The 20,758-nt window shown below is 35.0% G+C and overlaps 1 protein-coding gene across 6 annotated transcripts in view; it reads right to left on the bottom strand.

Moving 5' to 3' along the window:
- SMARCA1 (SNF2 related chromatin remodeling ATPase 1) overlaps positions 1–20,758 on the bottom strand; it is a 72,803-nt gene that overhangs the window by 11,891 nt on the left and 40,154 nt on the right. For all 6 annotated transcript variants that reach the window (XM_070365400.1, XM_070365401.1, XM_070365402.1 and 3 more), the window contains 6 exons: positions 17,252–17,362; positions 16,882–16,995; positions 8,238–8,360; positions 5,456–5,588; positions 2,903–3,021; positions 2,566–2,778 (listed from right to left, as the gene is read on the bottom strand). In XM_070365400.1, coding sequence (XP_070221501.1) covers positions 2,566–2,778; positions 2,903–3,021; positions 5,456–5,588; positions 8,238–8,360; positions 16,882–16,995; positions 17,252–17,362 — 813 coding nt within the window. The remainder of the gene's footprint in view (positions 1–2,565; positions 2,779–2,902; positions 3,022–5,455; positions 5,589–8,237; positions 8,361–16,881; positions 16,996–17,251; positions 17,363–20,758) is intronic.

Below are 20,758 nucleotides of genomic sequence, written 5' to 3'. Positions count from 1 at the left end.
AAAGACATAAATGTTTTGTAGAAAGATGGAGGAAAAGATTCTTTACAAGGGAGTTCAGAGACATCTAGTGGTCGTTAACAATACACTTGGTTTTTTTCCTAGAAAATGAAATAAGGTTACATAGTTCTACAGTCATGTTCATATTACAAATAATGTAAGATTTCCCCTGCACTTCTGAATCTGTTTCACCCTACTGCTTTAGCTTAATGTTTCCAGAAACCGAAAACAGCATTAAACTCAACCCGCAAAAAGTAGTAAAATATCACTGAAATAATATACAAAACTCTGCAAATGTTCCATCACATAAAAGGGCATGTATGATTTAAAACATAATTCATCAACAAATGCAGGTGGGTATTCATCTTTTACAAGCTGTTAATGCTGCTGTAAATTAGATAACTATATGCATAAAACGCCAAATGGCTAAAAATTTTAAATGCCTGGCTTTTGAAAGGAGTTCTCTGCTAAACATGGTCATAGATGCATCAAGCTAGAAGGCACCTTAAAAGGCCAACAAGCTCACGGCCAAAGTCTTCAAAATAGAATCTAATTTTCAAAGCTAATAGAAAAGCTATTCTACACTGTTCTTCAATAGTCTATTTCAATGATCCAAAGAACCTGTCAAACAACTCTTCCCTCCAACATCAGTCCTTCATGCTACAGATTAATCCTCATCTTTTTTATTCTTTCCTCAGTTCTTTCTACTGTGTATTACTAACATTTATACCTCTTCCTATTCCTTTATACAAGTACAGCACTTTACATTCATCCCTATTACTGACATGCAGCAAGGGAGATTCAATCGATTCATCATTACAATTTCTCTAGTTCCTTTTGTATTCTGGCTTGATCCAAGCTTGATCCAAAGTATTTGCTACCTCTCTCAGTATTATGTATTCCATAAACTTGATAGACACAGTCTAATAACAATCCAGGAACACTCTAAATTTGTGTTAAGTTTTAACACAAAATATGTGATTTATAAAGCATCCACCAAAATTAGCACCTTCAATATAGCAAGTCATACTTTTCTTTTTATTCAATTTGAACTGAGAATATAAAATGGGTCAGACAAAATATCAAGCATAGCTTCACATCTCTATGAACTTTTGGCCAAGAAAACATTTGTAATAGAAACTAAAGAAAAATGTCCACGGTTTGGATTGTTGGTTCTGGCTACTTTTAATGTTTTGTTGTTGTTGTTCAGTCGCTCAGTCGCTCAGTCGTGTCCAACTCTTTTAGGCTATATGAATCTATTTTGTCTTAATTAACTCAACTAACAAAAGACTGACGTGCCAACATTAAAAACATGTTGCATTTATTTCCGGCTTCCCTGATAGCTCAGTTGGTAAAGAATCCACCTGCAATGCAGGAGACCCCAGTTCGATTCCTGGGTCAGGAAGATCTGCTGGAGAAGGGATAGGCTTCTGGCCTGGAGAATTCCATGGACTGTATAGTCCATGGGGTCGGATCGCAAAGAGTCGAACACGACTCTTTCCATACCAGCATTTATTTCCATACCAGCAAGAACACTAAGTGGCATTAGGATTTAACAGGAACACAATTCATGTCAGAAAGTAACAAGAAATTACATCAAGCTAAAATAAAATCTCTTCTTAATTATTCGGTCTCATGATACTCTTACAAAAACTCAGGCAACAATTCCTTCTCATTAAAAATAAATTAAGTTATTCACACAGTCTCAAATATCACCTGCCTCATTACAAAGGGGAAACTACCTTTAAAGTGGAGAGCTCTGATGGTCACCATATTAACCCTGTAATCAAACTCACCATCACCAAGAGTGTGACAACCTGACATAATGAGCCTCCTGATATGATGCAGTACACATCACTTAGGCGGGCGGTTGCCAAAAATGCTTAACTTAAATCTAACAGTGAGCAAACAATGAGATACATGTTGGGCATTCTACAAAATGAGCCTGGGTACCTTACAAAAGTCACTGTCGTGAAAAACAAAAGTTGTAGATTGAAGAGACTAAAGAGACTCAACCAAATGCAGTATGTGAACTGTGACTGGCTCATCAATTTAAAAGAACAGCTATAAGAGACACTTTGGGGACAAGTGGAAAATTTTGTACATGGACTGTATACGAGATGATACTACTGAATCAATGTTAATATTTTCAGGTAGGATGATGGTATTATGCTCATGGAGGAAAATATTTTTATTTAAGAGATAAACACTTATTTTTAGGTGATAAATGCTGAAGTATTTAGAGGTGAACACATGATGTCTGTGACCTACTTTCAAATGGTTTAGAAACATAGATCTGTATATTAATAAATAGAAAATACAGATCTAGATTTCTGAATATAGCTGTGTTTCTGAATTTCTGAGTAAAATATATATATTCTGTATGTATAGATAGATTCTATGTATGTAAGTATATATACACACACACACATACATATATATACACATATGCATATACTAGTAAGAGGAGAAAGCCAATGTGGTACAGAATCTAAGTGAAGGATATGTGATGCTTGAAATTTTTCAAAATAAAAAGTAGGAGGAAATAAACAAGAAAGGAATACATACCATGGCGGTTCTAGACTTGATAAACCAGTCAAATCTAAACTGAGGAGCATTCCGAACACACTGTCTCAATTCTTCATACACGTTTTCTCTATCAAAGCCCATTTTGTGTAACATACATATCAGGAATCTATCTTCTTCCTCAGTATAGTTCTTTCCTTTGCTAGTTCCATACTGAATACGTAACTGATGAAATGGAGCCTTGTATCTTGCAATCTATAGATTTAAACAAAATAGTGCTTTTAACTAAATATGCAGTAGTAATAAGTCAAAGCTAATCACCATTTAATCATCAACTGGAACAATCTATTGGTAATTTGACAATTAGGAAATATAGTACTTTAGCATCCAGGGCTTTCTTGATACTAATCCTTCGTTGAATTCTTGCTTCTCCACGTTCAATTTGAGCCATAATTTTCTCAATGTCCTGTAATTCATTGCAACGCTCCCAAAATACAGCTGAAAAAAACAAGAGTTATTATTTCACAATTCTGTCATCTTACATAAATGAATCCAAGGAACTATAGAATGAAGAATTAGCAGGAAAGGATGCAGTGAACTTATACTGTTTATACTTAAGATTCAGATTCATCAGTATATATAGACATATATATATATACATATATATGCATATATACAGGGCTTCTCTGGTGGCTCAGACGGTAAAGTGTCTGTCTGCAATGCAGGAGACCCAGGTTCGATCCCTGGGCTGGGAAGATCCCCTGGAGAAGGAAATGGCAGCCCACTCCAGTACTCTTGCCTGGAAAATCCCATGGATGGAGGAACCTGATAGGCTACAGTCCATGGGGTTGCAAAAAGAGTTGGACACAACTGAGCGACTTCACTTTCACATGCACATATATATATATATATATATATGTTCAATTATTAAATACTCTTAAGGTGTAATAAATGAGGGGTATTAAATGCCTCTTTTCATTTACAAGTAAGACCTCAACAAGAAGATTTTAGGTCAGCAATTTTCCTTTCATAAAATATTATGAAGCTTTTTTTTCTATTTTATTTATTTATTTTCATTTATTTGGCTGCACTAGGTCTTAGTTGCGGTAAGCGGGATATTCTATCTTAGTTACAGCATGTGGGATCCAGTTTCCTGACAAGGATTGAACCCAGGCCCCCTGCGCTGGGAGGGTAGAGTCCTAGCCACTGGACCACCAGGGAAGTCCCTATTATGAAGTTTTTAATTATCCATCTCAGATGACTACAATTTCAAAAGATAATACAGATACTGATTTAAGCTATGCTTTTATTTGAACATTATATCCTCTAGCACAGCCCCAATTAAGCTGTCCTGAGTTAGTCATCCTACCTGGCCTGATGTCAACTTGAAGGAATATCTGACATAATATCTTCTCTAATCAACTTTTTTTTTCTCGCAACTTCATACACATTGATGCTTATTCCCCTTCTTGTCTTTTGAATAAAATTCTACTTCAGAAAATTTCTCAGCACATATCTTTTTACACTATTTTCATTCAACTCTTGCTGCTAAAATTTAACTCTCTCCTCTATTTTACCCCTTTTTAAGTCTCCAAATACCCTAAACTTATGTGGCAAATGGTAACAGCAGTAGTAATGTTATGCTGGTATCAAAGTAAAGAACATTCATAGACTTGATGTTATACAATAACAACTCAATATAATCCATCTCTAAAGTCCCTGGAAATCACCAGAAGGCTCTTTCACATTTCCAAAAGAAAAATAAAGTATCTGCTCCCTAATTAAACATAGACTTATTCAAGCACTAGCACTAAAAATAAATAAAATGTTGTTCCTAGTCTGTATTAATCTTTGGCATATTTATTAGTATTTCAATGTTTCCTCCTTACTATTTTTCACAGCAAAAATATAGAATTTCACTTGTTAGGCTAAGTAGGCTTTGAGGGGCTAGCACAGAAACCTAAACCTACTTTGTAACATTTCTATGGGGAGAAATGTTCTAGGTTCTATACAGCTGCTGCTGCTGCTGCTAAGTCACTTCAGTCATGTCTGACTCTGTGTGACCCCATAGATGGCAGCCCACCAGGCTCCTCCGTCCCTGGGATTCTCCAGGCAAGAACACTAGAGTGGGTTGCCATTTCCCTCTCCAATGCATGAAAGTGAAAAATGAAAGTGAAGTGGCTAAATTTGAGAGCTCAACCTATTTGGCCTTTAGAAACTTCCTATGTTCTACATAAAGAAAACTTACTACACATACTTGTCTATTTTAAAAGATTTGTTTTCAGAAGCCTGAGGTTGGCTGCACTGTGACATTGTAATCAGTATTTATTCCATATGCTTTGGCACATAATTTAGTTCTGGTCAAGACCAAAGACACAGCTGAGTAAGAGAGGGAGTTGGCACATAATTTAGTTCTGGTCAAGACCAAAGACACAGCTGAGTAAGAGAGGGAGTTGATTCTAGGACCTGTCAACAGATTTATTCAAGCAGTCTTTTCAGATCTACTCCAGCTTGCCTGGAGTTAATGGAATTCATATAACCTCCCTGGAGCAAACAGAAACCCTGAGAGTGCCTGAGGATCTAAAAGAACCTGATAGGAATCCTCTACTTCAAGGACAACCTAGAAAAACACTAATTCCATCCACTGAAACTGAAGTCCAGAACTTGACTTGCCCAGAAGATGATCATCCACTAGCTACCCTTGTTTTATCAGTGCTATACTTCGCTCTATTAGCGAACTAGCAGGGACAACAGCAATTTGTTTTTGTAAGTCTTATCATCTTTTCATAGAAATGCAATTATATTTTATACTTTCACCTACAGTTTATTCATAAAAGTTGAAAGGTCTTTGAACAAAGGTATAATTAAACTGACACAAAGAAATGCATAAGGTTACAAGTAAAACACCATTTTTGAAGTTATATATACAAACCTGAATATTCCATGACCTCCTCAGGGGATTTGCCCTCCACCTCTCGAGCTATATTATCAATGTCATCTCTTCCATATTTCTCATTAGCTTTAATGAACTGATTGAAATCTCGCTTAGTCCAGTTTGTGAATCCCTGTGAACAAGAAAGCAAGCATCATCAATAGAGGTTAAATTAACAAATCCAAATATTGTTCTATTTAGTTCTATACAACAATACATTAAAAACAGTTCAAAAGACTTAAAATTTTTCTTCTTATAAAATCCCAGTTTTATGTTGGAATCAAAAGTTGAATAGTGTTATTGCAAAAATAACTGCTTTTCTATCATAAAGAGAATATATTTCCCTCTAAGTACTAAAAACTGATTTATAGTTCCAAGATATTATATAGTTTTTAACTCCATATTTTATAGATGCCTACTACATTAAAATACAAATGCATAAAATAAAAATGCTAATATAAATGCTGAAGTCCTGGATATTCCAGTACTTCATTTTTTTCACAGACATGTTCCCATGTAAATTAAGAAAAAAATTGTTGACGCTTTAAATCAAAAAAATACATAAAGAAAAAAAGACTGAAGAAAAATTTTTATAACTCTTTACATCATTCCAAACTACTATGAATAAATAATTTCTGTTCAAAATTATATTCATAAATAAGATTTCTATAAACGGTGTTATTGGGCCCACTCAATTTCTTTCCTAAAAGAGAACAGTTTGACCAATCAGTGTTTTCAGTCTCTTTGGTATTTATTAGCATGTCTCTGAAGTCACAAGACTAAATTTCTGTCTTCCATTCCTCATGCCCCAACCCACATAAATGTGATAACCTCAACAAAGCAAAACTCTATCCTTAACCTCTAGTTGATAAAGTTTTCTGCCACATTTTGTTCCTTTGTACTCCTGTGATTTTTTGAAAGATTAATTATTTAGGGCAGTAGAGAAAAATGACTAAAAATGACTTCAAGTACTAAGAGGGACAAAAAATTGATTTTGTTTCTAATTACAAACAAAAGCAATTTCTCACTTGAGATTGTATGTTCACAATATGTTGTACATTTACAATATACTGCAAGCCAGGGAACATTCTAAGACCATAACTTTATTTTTGTGTTCAGGAAATAAATTTTGAAAATAAAACATGAATATTTAAATATTTTATTTTATTCTATGGTAAGTCCTAATATGATGGGGAAACAGTGTCAGACTTTATTCTTTTGGGCTCCAAAATCACTGCAGATGGTGACTGCAGCCATGAAATTAAAAGACGTTTACTCCTTGGAAGGAAAGTTATGACCAACCTAGATAGCATATTCAAAAGCAGAGACATTACTTTGCCAACAAAGGTCCGTCTAGTCAAGCCTATGGTTTTTCCAGTGGTCATGTATGGATGTGAGAATTGGACTGTGAAGAAAGCTGAGCACCAAAGAATTGATGCTTTTGAACTGTGGTGTTGGGGAAGACTCTTGAGAGTCCCTTGGACTGCAAGGAGATCCAACCAGTCCATTCTAAAGGAGATCAGTCCTGGGTGTTCTTTGGAAGGACTGATGCTAAAGCTGAAACTCCAATACTTTGGCCACCTCATGCGAAGAGCTGACTCACTGGAAAAGACTCTGATGCTGGGAGGGATTGGGGGCAGGAGGAGAAGGGGACAACAGAGGATGAGATGGTTGGATGGCATCACCGACTCAATGGACATGAGTTTGAGTAAATTCTGAGAGTTGGTGATGGGCAGGGAGGCCTGGCGTGCTGCGATTCATGGGATCGCAAAGAGTCGGACACGACTGAGCGACTGAACTGAACTGAACTGAAGTCCTAATATTTAGCCAGTCGCAATTACATTTTCCAACTGAACTTTATGACTTCCAGGCATTTGGCTCAGAAACTTATGAATGTAATTTGTAAAAATTCATTCAATAAAATTACATGTTATAACAAAGAAAAGACCTATATAAAAATAATATATAAATATAAAATGAACTTTCAGTAATTAATATGGAAAATTTCCTAGCACTGTGTTTTGCATATTGCTCAAAAAATCTGTTGAATAATAAATCTTTCTGGCTCTTTTCTATACTAAGGTAGAACACATTTTTATTTATTATTTTTAAGTACCTTTTGCACTGTAATTCTTTTATCTTCTACAGATTATTTTGGAAGTTATGTCACTCATAAAACTCATTAAAGCAACAATGACCAGAAAGCATCAATATATTGTTCAAATGAAAATGTTTATATTTAATTATTAGTAAATATAAATATTATTTAAATATTTAATAACTTTTAACTATACAATAAGTATCTTTAAAAGTTTCAGAAATTTCTCACCATTGTATTAAAATTCTTTTCAAGAAAGGATATGAGGCATTTTGAGGATTATGAAGTCATTCCATAAATAAAAGATTAGTAGAGTATAATTTCAGAAGACAGCTCATAATCAATAAAATAAATATTTTAAGAATATGCTAGTAATTATTGTCTATCAGGATTCATATGTGGGTTAAGTGACTTTAGTATAATTGATAAAATGTATGTCTTATTTCTAATAATTGACACATATTTTTCATTTATGTATCTTTTAGTATTTCCAAAACTGTTTTATATAAGAGATTAAAAAATAGGGATTGTTGATCTAAATATATGTCTACACTATGGCCCTGTGCTTTGCTGGTGTGTCTGATCAGGGTACCAGGCCCATACAATAAAAAAATAAGTGTGATCTATATTTTCTTTTCTTCTACTGGTTGACTAAAAGTATTTCAATCACTTAAAATATTTTACTTGTGTGAGAAGTTTTTCTTTTTCTTCAGTCTCTTCTGGTGTAAGAGGTTCAGCTCCATCAATCTTTTTTTGTTCCTCTCTTTGAGCAACAGCTGGATTTGGGATATCAGGATTCCTTGGGACCTAAAGATCGAGAGATGTGTTATGAGTAAACTGTTGAGAAAAATTAATTAAGGGTATGCATACTTGTATCAATATGTAGAGTTATTTCAACAGTAAATTATCATACCATGACACATGATCCTCTCCACATTTCTCCTACCATGATATTACCAAAGTAAAATTGTTCTTAAATGTGCCATGTGGTATTTTATAGTTAAAAACCCATTGCTAAATGCCACATTATATTCTAGATTTAATCATACTGTGGAACGAAAAAAATCCCTATGATATTATTAATACATGGTAATAATATCATTATCCCCAACACCAACATTATACAATAAAACCTCAAGCCCAGAAACAAAGTTTGGTAGTACGGAAAGAGTCCATATTCACCTGGCAATATAGACCAGGGTATAGAAGTAGCAATGCACCTGAAGACTGCATCCAATGCTCTGATCAGTTCAGCGTGCAAAAAGAAAAGAGTGCTTTTACTGCCTGCCAGGGTATGGAGAGATAGACCATCTTCACATAAAATGCAAAGACTGAAAGAATTGACAGAATAAAGAAGAAGCAAAAAAAAGAGAGAGAGAGAAAGAAAGAGACTATATATATATATAAGAGGGAAGGGATAAGCAAAGCACACAAACAGCTGCGATGGGACCTGCAGTCAAGGGAAAAAGACTACAGCAGCCGTGACCAACAAAAAGTGTAGTGTATACTATACATCTCTGCATAGTATAGAGAATTGCAATACACTGACAACTGAGAAGAAGAGAGCTCAAGTTCAAAAGACTGAGGACAGAAGCTCAGCTCTACAAGGAAGCAAGCAGTCAGCCATCATCTGTATGTCAAAAATGTAGCCCCAGGGGCCTCAGTGTGGCCCCATGAACACAGACAACCCATATAGTTCAGCAGTATGGAGCAGCATTCACTGTATGGAGTGATAAACTAAGTTACTCAGCGCAAAGCCTCACATCATTTTTAAGTGCATCTGCAGTGACAATGCAGCACATTGATTTAGGAGGGCAGGTATATAACATATATAGTACATTATTTTTAGCATTCCATTAAATATGGCAAGAACAGGATTGATGGTAAGCCTTCCACTGTTTCGAATGCACACCTATCATAAATGACTCATCCTCCAGGGGTATCAGATAGTCACGGTTTTACTGTGATGTAATTTTAAATGCATATTAGGGTATATCTCTCTAATCATTATACATATTTCATAGCATTTCAACCACAGGGTTGTAACTTAAATGTTTTTACAAACTATTGTATCCAGTAGTTGTTTAAATATGAAACCTACTAACTGGGCATTAAAAAGAAATACTGAAGGACCTTCCTGATGTGCTTCCAATGCAGAGGGCACAAGTTTGATCCCCTGTCAGGGAACCAAGATCCCACATGCATGCTGTGGCCAAAAGAAAAATTTTTTAAGACATACTGAAAAAACAGATTCATTTGTAATCATCAGTACGAGACAATCAAATTAGTAAGTACTGACTAAATGTCTGTTTTATCCATAGCACTATGACAGGTGTTCACTGGAATATAAAAAGCAGCCAACACGGTCCTTGCCTACATAAGGAGCTCACAACCTAGTTGTGGAATTCTGAGCTGTACTCTAAGAATTCTAAAGATCTGGGGAGATGGAAAAGAGAGAAAGAATATTCTAGGCTGGAGCAGTAAAGCAAAAACAGTGACGGTAAAAACCAGAAGGAGCATATATGGAGTTTATGTTGAGAAGGGATAAGAAACAAGGCCAGGTGGAGACAGAATTAGAAGGCCTTCTCAAACCACACAGTAGGCAACAACAAGCCACCGGAGATTACAAGGGAGTAGTGTTATATCACCTGTAAACCTTGTGCTGGATGGACTGAAGTAGGGAAGCAACTAGAGGCAAGAGAACCAGCTAAACTAACCTAGAAATGAGGTATGGTCACCTGGCCTAGGATGATAGCAAATGGAAATGAAAAGGAAGCTGTAAATTAAAAATGAAGTGTAGTCCAGTGATATGTACGGTTTAACATAACTTTTTTCAATAGCTAAATCCCACTGTTAGATTACCGGCACACCAGCAATTTCACTCTGAACTGTTACAAAGACTTTTAGGAGAATGCTTACAACAGCTTTACTTACAAGAGCCAAAATCCAGAAAACAGTCCAGATGTCCGTCAACAAGAGACTAGATAAGCAAATTGTGCTATTTCCTTACAATGGGATAGTACTCAGCAATAAAAAAGAATGAACCATTGATAATGAGACAACATGGATGAATCTCAAAAACATTATGCTAAGTGAAAGAAGCCTTACAAATATTATATGATTCCATTTCTGTGAAACTCTAGAACAAAAAACCTGATCTACGGAGGAAAATAGTATCAGAACAGTGAGTTTGTCTGGGGAGTGGGTTTGGGAATTGACTGGAAAGATGCACTTTCTGGTGGACAGTAATGTTCTATATTTTTGTAGGGACTTCAGTCATGTGGGCATACCATTTGTCAAAATTCATCAAATGATACACAAGATTTATATATTTCAATGTATATAAATTTTATCTTAAAAATCAAATAAATATTGAACTCTGGCTAATGATATGCATATTGAAGTGCTTTATATCTGTAACTTAGAAATGCATTAAAAAATAAGGATATTCATTTGATAGAAAGCTGGAGAAATGGTTAAATAGGTGATAAAGCAAATACAGTAAGATGTAAATTGGAGAATATATGTGGTGTTCACTGTATAATTATTTCAACATTTTTCTATATTTGAAATTTTTTCATAATAAAATGTTGAAAAAATTACAGACACAGCTTTAAAAGTTTAACAGACCCTTTAAATTGCTGATGAAGTTACTTTGGCCTCAAATTTTAATTTTAATTGAGGAAAATCTATTTAATCTTAAGATATTGCTCTACCAAATAGCTTCAAACTTTGCATATGCAAAAACCCTTACTTTAACAACAAATTTCACAAATACCTCATTTTTATGATAGAAAATGGATAATATACCCACACAAAATAAACTGCTTATTCCTGTGTAGATACTCCCCAATACTAAAAATTCATCCCTTGAATTTTAATAAAGGCAAAATCAGAATATTACATTATACCCATTAAATTTTAGGATCCACTGCTCACATTTTTAATATAGCAAAACTTGAGAATGACATTTAATTTTACATTTACTATTTTAATTCTAAAAGTTACTCAAAAATAGCTGCTAGAATTTTTTAATTAGAAATGACTCAAATTTCCTAAATTCCTGTATCTCCTACAAATAATCTACTTCTTAATATTTATTATTTTTAAAAGGTATTCATTTTTCACCTCATGAGGTTTTATGAGCACTAAGCTTCCCTCGATCTCAAAGTGCTATAAAAGAATTAAATAGACAAATTATAGGCCAAAAGACTAAACAGATACCTAGATAGTATCTCAAGTACTCACATTGTATATATCTCACTGATGGTCCCCAGCAACACTTAACATACAAGAAGTTATCTTTCAAGAAAACAGCTCAATTATGATTTAGATTTCTAGTCAGATTGTAAGGAATTTGTGATTAAGAGCTATGTTCCATGGAAAAGTGAAAAACTTTTTGGAGGGTCATTTTTCTTAGGAGTTTCAGCAAGCATCTCATAGAAATATGGAGTACAGAATTAAATGTGACAACACACAAAATGAAAGTAGTAACCTGAAATCAACTCACGTATTTTAGTTCTACCACAGCACAACAGGTGGCCCACAATGACACATTACCAAAACTCACAAAGATCATAGAACTTCCTGCATTTGTCAAATGTTTATATCCACTTCTAAAGAATTTTTTTTTTACTGAAGATATATGTTAGAATGTTCTACAGCCTTCTTCAGCTTCTACTACGGCAAAACTCTTTCACTGTAGGTCTTTAGACTCCATGGGACTTCTGGATACTCTGGATTTTTAAAATTCTGCAATTGAAATTTCAATTCAGTCACCTTCTTCCGACAGAAAGGTTTTAGTGAACAAGTAATTAAAAGCATTAGGGTAACTCCTTTAAGTCACAAGAGCAATGAAGCTTCTGAATATGTTTAACTTGGAACAAGGTCAAAACTTAGACAGCAGGGAAAACTGGCACATAATACACAGCTCTCCACCAAGTGGTGAGAGTAAAACAACTACTTCTCTCAGCTTCAAATAAAACAAAACTCTTCAATTCCAGATCTTATTATCAACAATACTGCTGTGACTTTGTCAAGCTGAGTATGGAGCGGAAAAAAACACAATAGGAAATAAAAATGCAAATAAGCAGGCCTTGGAGAAAAATGCTATTTACCAACTGCTTCAAACCTACTGAGTCCCTCACTAGCTCCACCCCAAGTCACTACAGAACGTGACTGTGGGGACTCAAAATGGGCAAAATGGAACCATGCACCACAGTGCCCCCAGCTTCACACAGAACCTGTAATCCCTGGGCTAACAATCATTTAAGCAAAAAAAAGGGAGAGAGGAGTCCCTTTTTGAGAGTTTAACTATGTACAGAGTATCAGGAAACTCCATTACGACGGTCCCGTTTATCTGAGAACAAACTATTGCTCCATTCACTTTTGTGGCTTGGGTTGAGTTTTCTGGAGGTTTAGTAGGGGAAAAAAAATCAATGCTATATATCCTTGAGAAGATATGCCCAACACTTATCAATACCACATCGTCCTTAACAGGAAGCTTTTGCAGATGATTAACATGCCATGCTCATCTGTCCATACAGTCGGCCCTCTGTATCTGTGGGTTCTGCATCCGTGGATTCAAGCAACCTCAGATTAAAAAAATATTCGGGAAAAAAAATTCCAGAAAGTTCCAAAGAGCAAAATGTGAATTGGTTTTGGCTGCATGCAGGTAACTATTTACGTAGCATTCACATTGTATTTATACCTATTTACATAGCAATTACATTGGATTAGGTATTGTAAGTAATACAGACATGATGTAAAATATATGGTCACATTTGCATAGGTTACATGCAAATCCTACACCATTTTATTAAAGAGACTTGAGCATCCACGGATTGTGGTACCTGTGGGGGCTTCTGGAACCGATGCCCCGCAGATACTGAGGGACAACTGTACTCAAACACAAGATCCACCCAATTAAAGCACCCACCTTAGCTCAGGTCTGTAGCCCCTGGTAAAGAATGGAAGAGACAAGGTTCAGAAAGAACCAACATCCAGAATATTTTCTTCTTTGTTTTGTAAATCCTCAGCTAAGTATGCATATGGAGGACCAAGGGAAGTCTTAAGACAATACAAAGGAAATCCCAGATGGGGCTGAGGAGAGTTTGGGACTAGGAGTGGAGTGCCAGGGGATCATTCTCCTTCCACCTCCAACCCACCACCACACTCCCAGCCACCTCCATCTTTTCATCTTCACACTGTGGCAGCTTCCTGGCTGGGTTTCCCTGGAGAAACTCACCATTCTCTGTGTTGCAGCCAGAGTGGTTTTTAAAAATGTAAAGCTGATCATACTCTACCTCTTATAAGTGGTTTGACCTTGAGCAAATTACTCAGGGCAAATTACTTAACCTCTCTATGCCTCAGTTTCCCCATCTGTAAAATAGGTATATAGTTCCAGGGCTCTTCTGAGAAGGATGAACTAATCATTTTAAACTGAGGAGAGTAAGCAACACAAGTAAGGACTAAATAAGCATCTGCTGTTATTATTGCATCACCCACCTACCCCTCTGCCTTAAAAAAACATCTCAAAGGCTTTCTTTTGCTCTAAAGTTCCACCTAATTAATATGACCTATAATTAATGTTCAATGCTCCACATGATCCAACTCAACCCACTCATCTGTCATTCTCCTTCTCACCACTCCCCAGCAACACTGGGGAGTGTTTCTAAAGGGGCACTCTTCCTTCCTACAACACCTCTGTACCTGTGGCTCCCCAACCTAGCGTTTATCTTCCACACTTCACTTGGCTAATTCCTATGCATCTCTCTGATCTCAGCTTTAATGCTGATCCTTAGAGACCACCTCCCTGCCCTCCCAGTCCACGTTAGATACCCACGTTATGCTCCCTCGTAGCACCCTTTATAAGCACTGAAACCAAAGAAAGTTACTACTCTGTGCTTTCAGCGTAATGTCTTCCTCTCCCATTAAAATGTTAAGTACCATGTGTGAGGAACCCCCTTGTCTTATTCACCAGTTTATCCTCAGAGCTTGGCATAGAATCTGGCACAGGGGAGCACTCGATGAATATGTCTTAAATGAAAAACAGCTCTCCTTTCACTCACACTCCCTTTCTTGTCACTTCTCTCCAGGAGGTGAGGAACAGAACACAGGAAGGTGCCATAGCATGGATTCCACGCCCTTCCCTCTCATCACTCATCCCTTTCCTCTCTTCTCTCATCTTCCTCCCTATCACCCTTTAAAAGCTGTACTTTCATTCCTCTCTCTTCTAAAGTTTCCTCTCTCCTCCATCTCCTTCCAGCTGGCCACTGCCCAACTGTTCATGTAAGACCCCCAACCCCTAACCAGAATTGCCTGTAATGACAGGCACTGTTTACATTAAAACCAGAGCTGTGGTGAGAATGTGGTGGGCACTATATTATCACAGGGAACAGAATTTCAGTATCTCCAAAGAAGGAGTATAAACAGCTATATTAACAGAGGTGATTTTTTTATTGCTGCTACTTGACTACCACTTGGCTCACCTCCCAAACAACATGTCAAACCACTGTAAACACAGTCCTTATTTAGGGCTGCAGAAAGAAGCAGAGTTATGTCACATGCAGAAATAGCCCCGAATGTCTGAGTGGTAAGAGCATAGCATTAGACTGCTTAGAACCTGTGTTTGAGACCAGCACCTTTGGCAACTCTGTTAGCTACCTGACCTTAAATAAGTCATTTAACCTCTCCAAACTTGTTTCCTCACCTATTATATAGAGGTGATAACAAAACCTATCTCATAGCATTTCTTAGAAATCAAATGAAGTGGTAAAGCATTATCCAATTATCAGATGTTCTACACAGATATTTGGTTGATTACTAACTGAGGTCTAACATTTCAATTTGATTCTCCTCTCAAGTCTCACTAATAACAGTCAATAAAAGTAACAGAAAATAATGATCTAAAATGTTTAATAATCCCTAGTGGGATCATGTATATATATGCTTACCTCATAAAATCTTATTCACTACTTTATTAATTTTACTATTTTTATTTTACATTTTGAACCTATAATTTGCCTGTTTCTTCAAACGTATCACTGTTTTCACTTTCTTTGAAGCTGGTTTTATGCCTGATCTGATGTTCAACCATGAGTACTTTACTCTTCTACAACTTCCTAAGAAGGATTTTATCCAGTCCTGCTGGTTAAATACATTCAAATTTAATCACATTTCCCTAACCAGATTATAACTAGCCACTTTATTTATAAATGTTTACATTTATATTCACCCTAACTTTCTTGTTCCTATTTATATATACATTTCCACTTACATTCACCTTAAGTTTCTTATCCCTATTTAAATATATCTAAACTTTGGTACATAAACAGCAAGCAAAACTTTTCTGTTCTATTTCAAAAGACAGTGCTCTAACTCTGGACAAATAGTAGAAACATTCCAGAGAGTCATTCAGTTCCAAAATATGAACTAACTTATAAATATCTTATATATATGTATGGAGCTCTTCTAGGCACATGACAGTTACTAATCAAAATAATTGGTCATAGTTCCATTTATGATAAAGATTCACAATAAATTTTAAAACACAGTTTCAAATTCATAAAACAAAAATCTTTATAAAATTATTATTAGTGTTAATATCTGCATAATTTTGTTCATACTATTGATTATTATACCTTTGGTCATCTCTTTCCATTCACTAAGAAGCCAATTTCAACATATAGAAAATAGCCTGGAATGCTTAATCTCTCAATGTGATAGCTTTAGTATCACAAACTTTAAATTTCACTCACTGTAAATAGGTTCCTATCTACCCATATAAATAAGAAATTTGAATTCCAAAAGATCATTTTTAAATTCCACAATTCACTATCATATTTATCATTATTTTAACACCTAAGTGAACATAATCTACTAACCACCACCGGGGCTTCTATCAATCTATGAGCAATCAACAAGAAAACATTATTTCTTGGTCATTTTGAGGAAAATAATCAAAAATTTCTTATCATCTACCATACATTCACTTCTATCTAAATACATACCTATTACTTATTCTACATATTCTTTGAGCACTTGAACACTAGCATTATTAAAATAAAATGAAATTTTAATATTTTTAAATATTTTTAAAATATTAGAAAATTCTCCATTAATCTCATTTAGTGATGATCTCACTAGTGACTGGGTAGTTTGATACTTTACTTCTAGTAAAAACCTTCTCTTTGGTTTTAAAAACACCACTATTTTTATTTACTCTTAGGTTCTCTCACATTAAAATGGAACACTTTCTAGTCTAGCTTAATACATTACATTAGCTTAAAAGATTATATTGTGCTAATCTAAAAAACTGAAAAATTACCTTATAGCCTATTGTCTTCCTATAATAAAGGATTTCCTTTTCAAGGAGCTCAAATAAACGTGGTGGGAAAAATTGAAAATCCTGAACATTTGGCTGTTTTGGAGGTCGTGGAGCCTGTGGGGGAAAAAATGCATTACACACATATTTGTTTCAGTTCATGAAGTGAACTTATCTTTTATTATTTCTTTTATACATAGAAAAATAAATACAATGGAATCCATTCATAAGGCTGGGGCATATCAAGTACTTTTCTGTACTGTTATATTTTAGAGACTAAGATTTAGTACTAATATAAGTAAATCTGAATCAGAGACCATGCTACAAGAGAATTCTGCTATAGGACGTGAAACCTGGCCTCATACTGCTTTACCTTTGGAACCTTGGGCTCACTAACACGTAAAGCCTCTCTGAAGTAGGCATCCACAGCATAGTTTGCTTTGCGTTCTCGTTTGGGAGGTTCAATCCATTCCACCATTCCAAGCTGTACACAAAAACAAGAATGCAGAGTTTAATTACTCCAAATTGTTTTATAAATATCCAGTACATCAAGGCTGTAGAAGTGCGAGAAAACCAAAGCATTAGGAAGAATCAAAACTTGCTTTATAAAACTCTCAATGGAAGAGATACATGCACCCCCAAAAGAATCTGAAAAAATAACTAAATTACTATGCTGTACACTTGAAACTAACACGATATTGTAAATCAATTATACTTCAAAACAAAGCGTTTTTAAGTCACAGCTATACATCCCAAATTCCAAAACCTCATTCTATATAGCAAGTTCAGGTGCAAAGATGGTTTTGGTTTTTTTTTTTTTAAGTATGTTTGAAGCTTGCTGCTGCTGCTAAGTCACTTCAGTCGTGTCCGACTCTGTGTGACCCCATAGACGGCAGCCCACCAGGCTCCCTTGTCCCTGGGATTCTCCAGGCAAAAACACTGGAGTGGGTTGCCATTTCCTTGTCCAATGCATGCAAGTGAAAAGTGAAACTGAAGTTGCTCAGTCGTGTCCGACTCTTAGCGACCCCATGGACTGCAGCCTACCCGGCTCCTCTGTCCATGGGGTTTTCCAAGCAAGAGTACTGGAGTGGGGTGCCATTGCCTTCTGAAGCTTAGCTCTTCCTTATTAGTAATTGAGAAGAATTTGTACAATCTGGTTAATATTTTATGTCAAAATAAATAGTGACTTAATACTGGAGGAAGACTAACATTGGTTCTGGTAACTTTGTTAAGTGTATGAATTAGAAAACAGTTGAAAAGCATAAAATACTGAATATCAACATGACAGCCATATATCCCTTCAAATCAAGAGAAATTTTAAAATGAGACCTCTTGGTAAGGTAGATGTGGGACAAGCCAGTGGAATCAGAAAGACTTGAAATTTGAAACAGGTTCTGCCACTTTATCAACTGTGTAACTTTGAAGAAATTATTTTTTCTATCTGTAAAATGGGAATAACAATAATACCTACCTGAGGATTACATGTGACCATATGTGAAAGCATTAGGTAGACTGTCAAGAGCTAAATGTAAGCTATTATTAAACATCCAAAGTGGGGTGATTTAGTAGCATTTGGTAGACAATGATTTGGTAGCATTACAAAACTTTACCCTGATATCAGCTAGAAAAAGTTATTTAAAAGTCAATATACAAACATGACAAAATGAAGTTCTAGAGTCTGAGGTGTGGTTTTCTAGCTCAGATATTTTTCTTGATTTCACAGTACCTAGCCTAGTGCCTTTACATAAAACTGGCCACCTATCTACAATTAATGGTCCCACTCTATTTGACCACATCTACAGGCTGAGTTTTAAGAGTGGATAATACATTTTAAGTATTTTTTAAGCTAATACATTTATTAGCTTAAAGATAATAATTTTTTAGTTTAGCTTAAAAATTAGCTTAAAAGAGTGGATAATAAACTAAGATGACTAGAATGGTTAGAAATCTACAAATTCTCAGTGTCTAAAGAAGTAAAGGCTAAAGTCAAATAAAATGGCGGTATCCACATATGGAAACATCTGTGAGACAGAAAAAAACCAGTTCTTTGTTAGACTAAATGTCTCTTTTAACTCTGTAAGTTCGTAAGAGATGGAGAGTATAATGTGAGTTTATGTAAAATGAGAAATACTCACAACAGTGAAATGAGCTGTGTTTTGTCTTTCCCCTCAGATGGGCTAATGTGAGATGACAGTAATGGAAAGAAAAGACATTTTTCAATAACCAATATTTTATTTGTCTCAATTGGGGTTAAAATAAATCAATAATAACGACTTTCTAAAAGTAATGTATCTGGCCATTTAATCTATACTCGTGTGAAGGTTTAGGTACTCAAATTTGAAACAAGTATTAAAGGGCAATTCCTGTACTTTCAAAAACAGAACAAATATGCTAAATTAGTTTTAGATAAGAGTACATTAATACAAACTTATTTAGGTCAATTTATTCAGAATCAATGTCAGCCACTGTGACTTAATTCATCAAGTATGGCTATGAATTAATGCAACTAGTTCAACAAATCTTACATGAAAATCTCCCTTACTGTGCAATTTCCATGATATGTATGAACAACATTCTTGCAGGTTTTCAATTCTTTTCAAAGGATAGTATGAACCTATTTTAAGAACCTATCTAAAAAATAAGGAAACACATTATAATCTCAACTCAGAATATTCATAAAAATTCTGATTTAATCATTCAATTATAAAAGTATGTCATCATAATTGTTATTAAATTTTTTTGTATCTGCACATCATTATTTTCTTAGAAGCACAGGAAAATATGTTATATTAGAAATGACAAATATTTTATTAAGCCTAATTTTCCCTGAAGAATGTAGATAAGATGCACCAGTGATGGTTAGACTCTTCACTGTTTAATATTTTCTACTTTAAAAAACACTCTTAAAGCCAATAAGCCCACAGGAATGACTGCAAAATTAATTTTTAAAAAGTCACATAATGAGATCTAAAAAGCGTATTAGGAAGGCAGTTTCTACACTGTGCATGCAGGCTATCACCTCCATCTCATCAGAGTAAACCATAAATGGTCTCAATTAAGGTTAGAGATGGAATAACCAGATAGATTTTGGTCAAGATACTAAAAACTAACCAGTAATAATGGTAGCAACAAAGTGTTATCACCATACTAGTTGCAATGTAAATTAAAATGACCCACCTCATTTTTCAATAAAATCAATACCCAAGAATAAGCTTTTTTTATTTTAAAAAATTCATTGTCAGTTAAAAAATATAACAGCTTTATAGAGCAATTTGAGTAACAAAATAAAAATGACAGAATTTTATTATAACTAAAAAAATAAACATTCTTAAGTCCATGGTGATATAAATAAATGAGTATATAAATAAATGGGTAGAAGGGACAGCTTTTCCTTACAGAAAAATCCCAGTTAATAAATATAGATGGAATGAAGGAAATACAAAATTACCTTTAGGTAAATGCCACAATAACTATTGTAAGCAAACTCCACCAAGAGATGCCAAAATCAGTGTGTAAAAGTCTGAGAAGTAGCTCCCCCCACCAAGATATTTATCAATTATAAAAGGAAAATTGGTAACTCTACAGTGGAAAAATCCAGCAGGCGCCACCTCAACAAAGTGACTAAGATTAATGTCCCCAGTAACACAACATAGTGACATCATGTTCCCTGGTATGACGTACTGAGAAAGACATAACATCCCTTCCAAGGCATTCTTGCCAAAAATGCACAATATCAATCAAATCATGAAAAAAAAAACAAACAAACAAACACCCAAAGTGAAAGACAAACTATAAGACAGCAGAAAAATACTGTTCAAAAGTGTCAAGCTCATGAAAAACAAAGAAAGACTGAGAACTATCACAGATTAGAAGAGACCAA

This window comes from Bos mutus, chromosome X (genome assembly GCF_027580195.1).
Source record: "Bos mutus isolate GX-2022 chromosome X, NWIPB_WYAK_1.1, whole genome shotgun sequence".
NCBI classification, from domain to species: domain Eukaryota; kingdom Metazoa; phylum Chordata; class Mammalia; order Artiodactyla; family Bovidae; genus Bos; species Bos mutus.
This window is presented reverse-complemented; position numbering and strand designations above follow the sequence as displayed.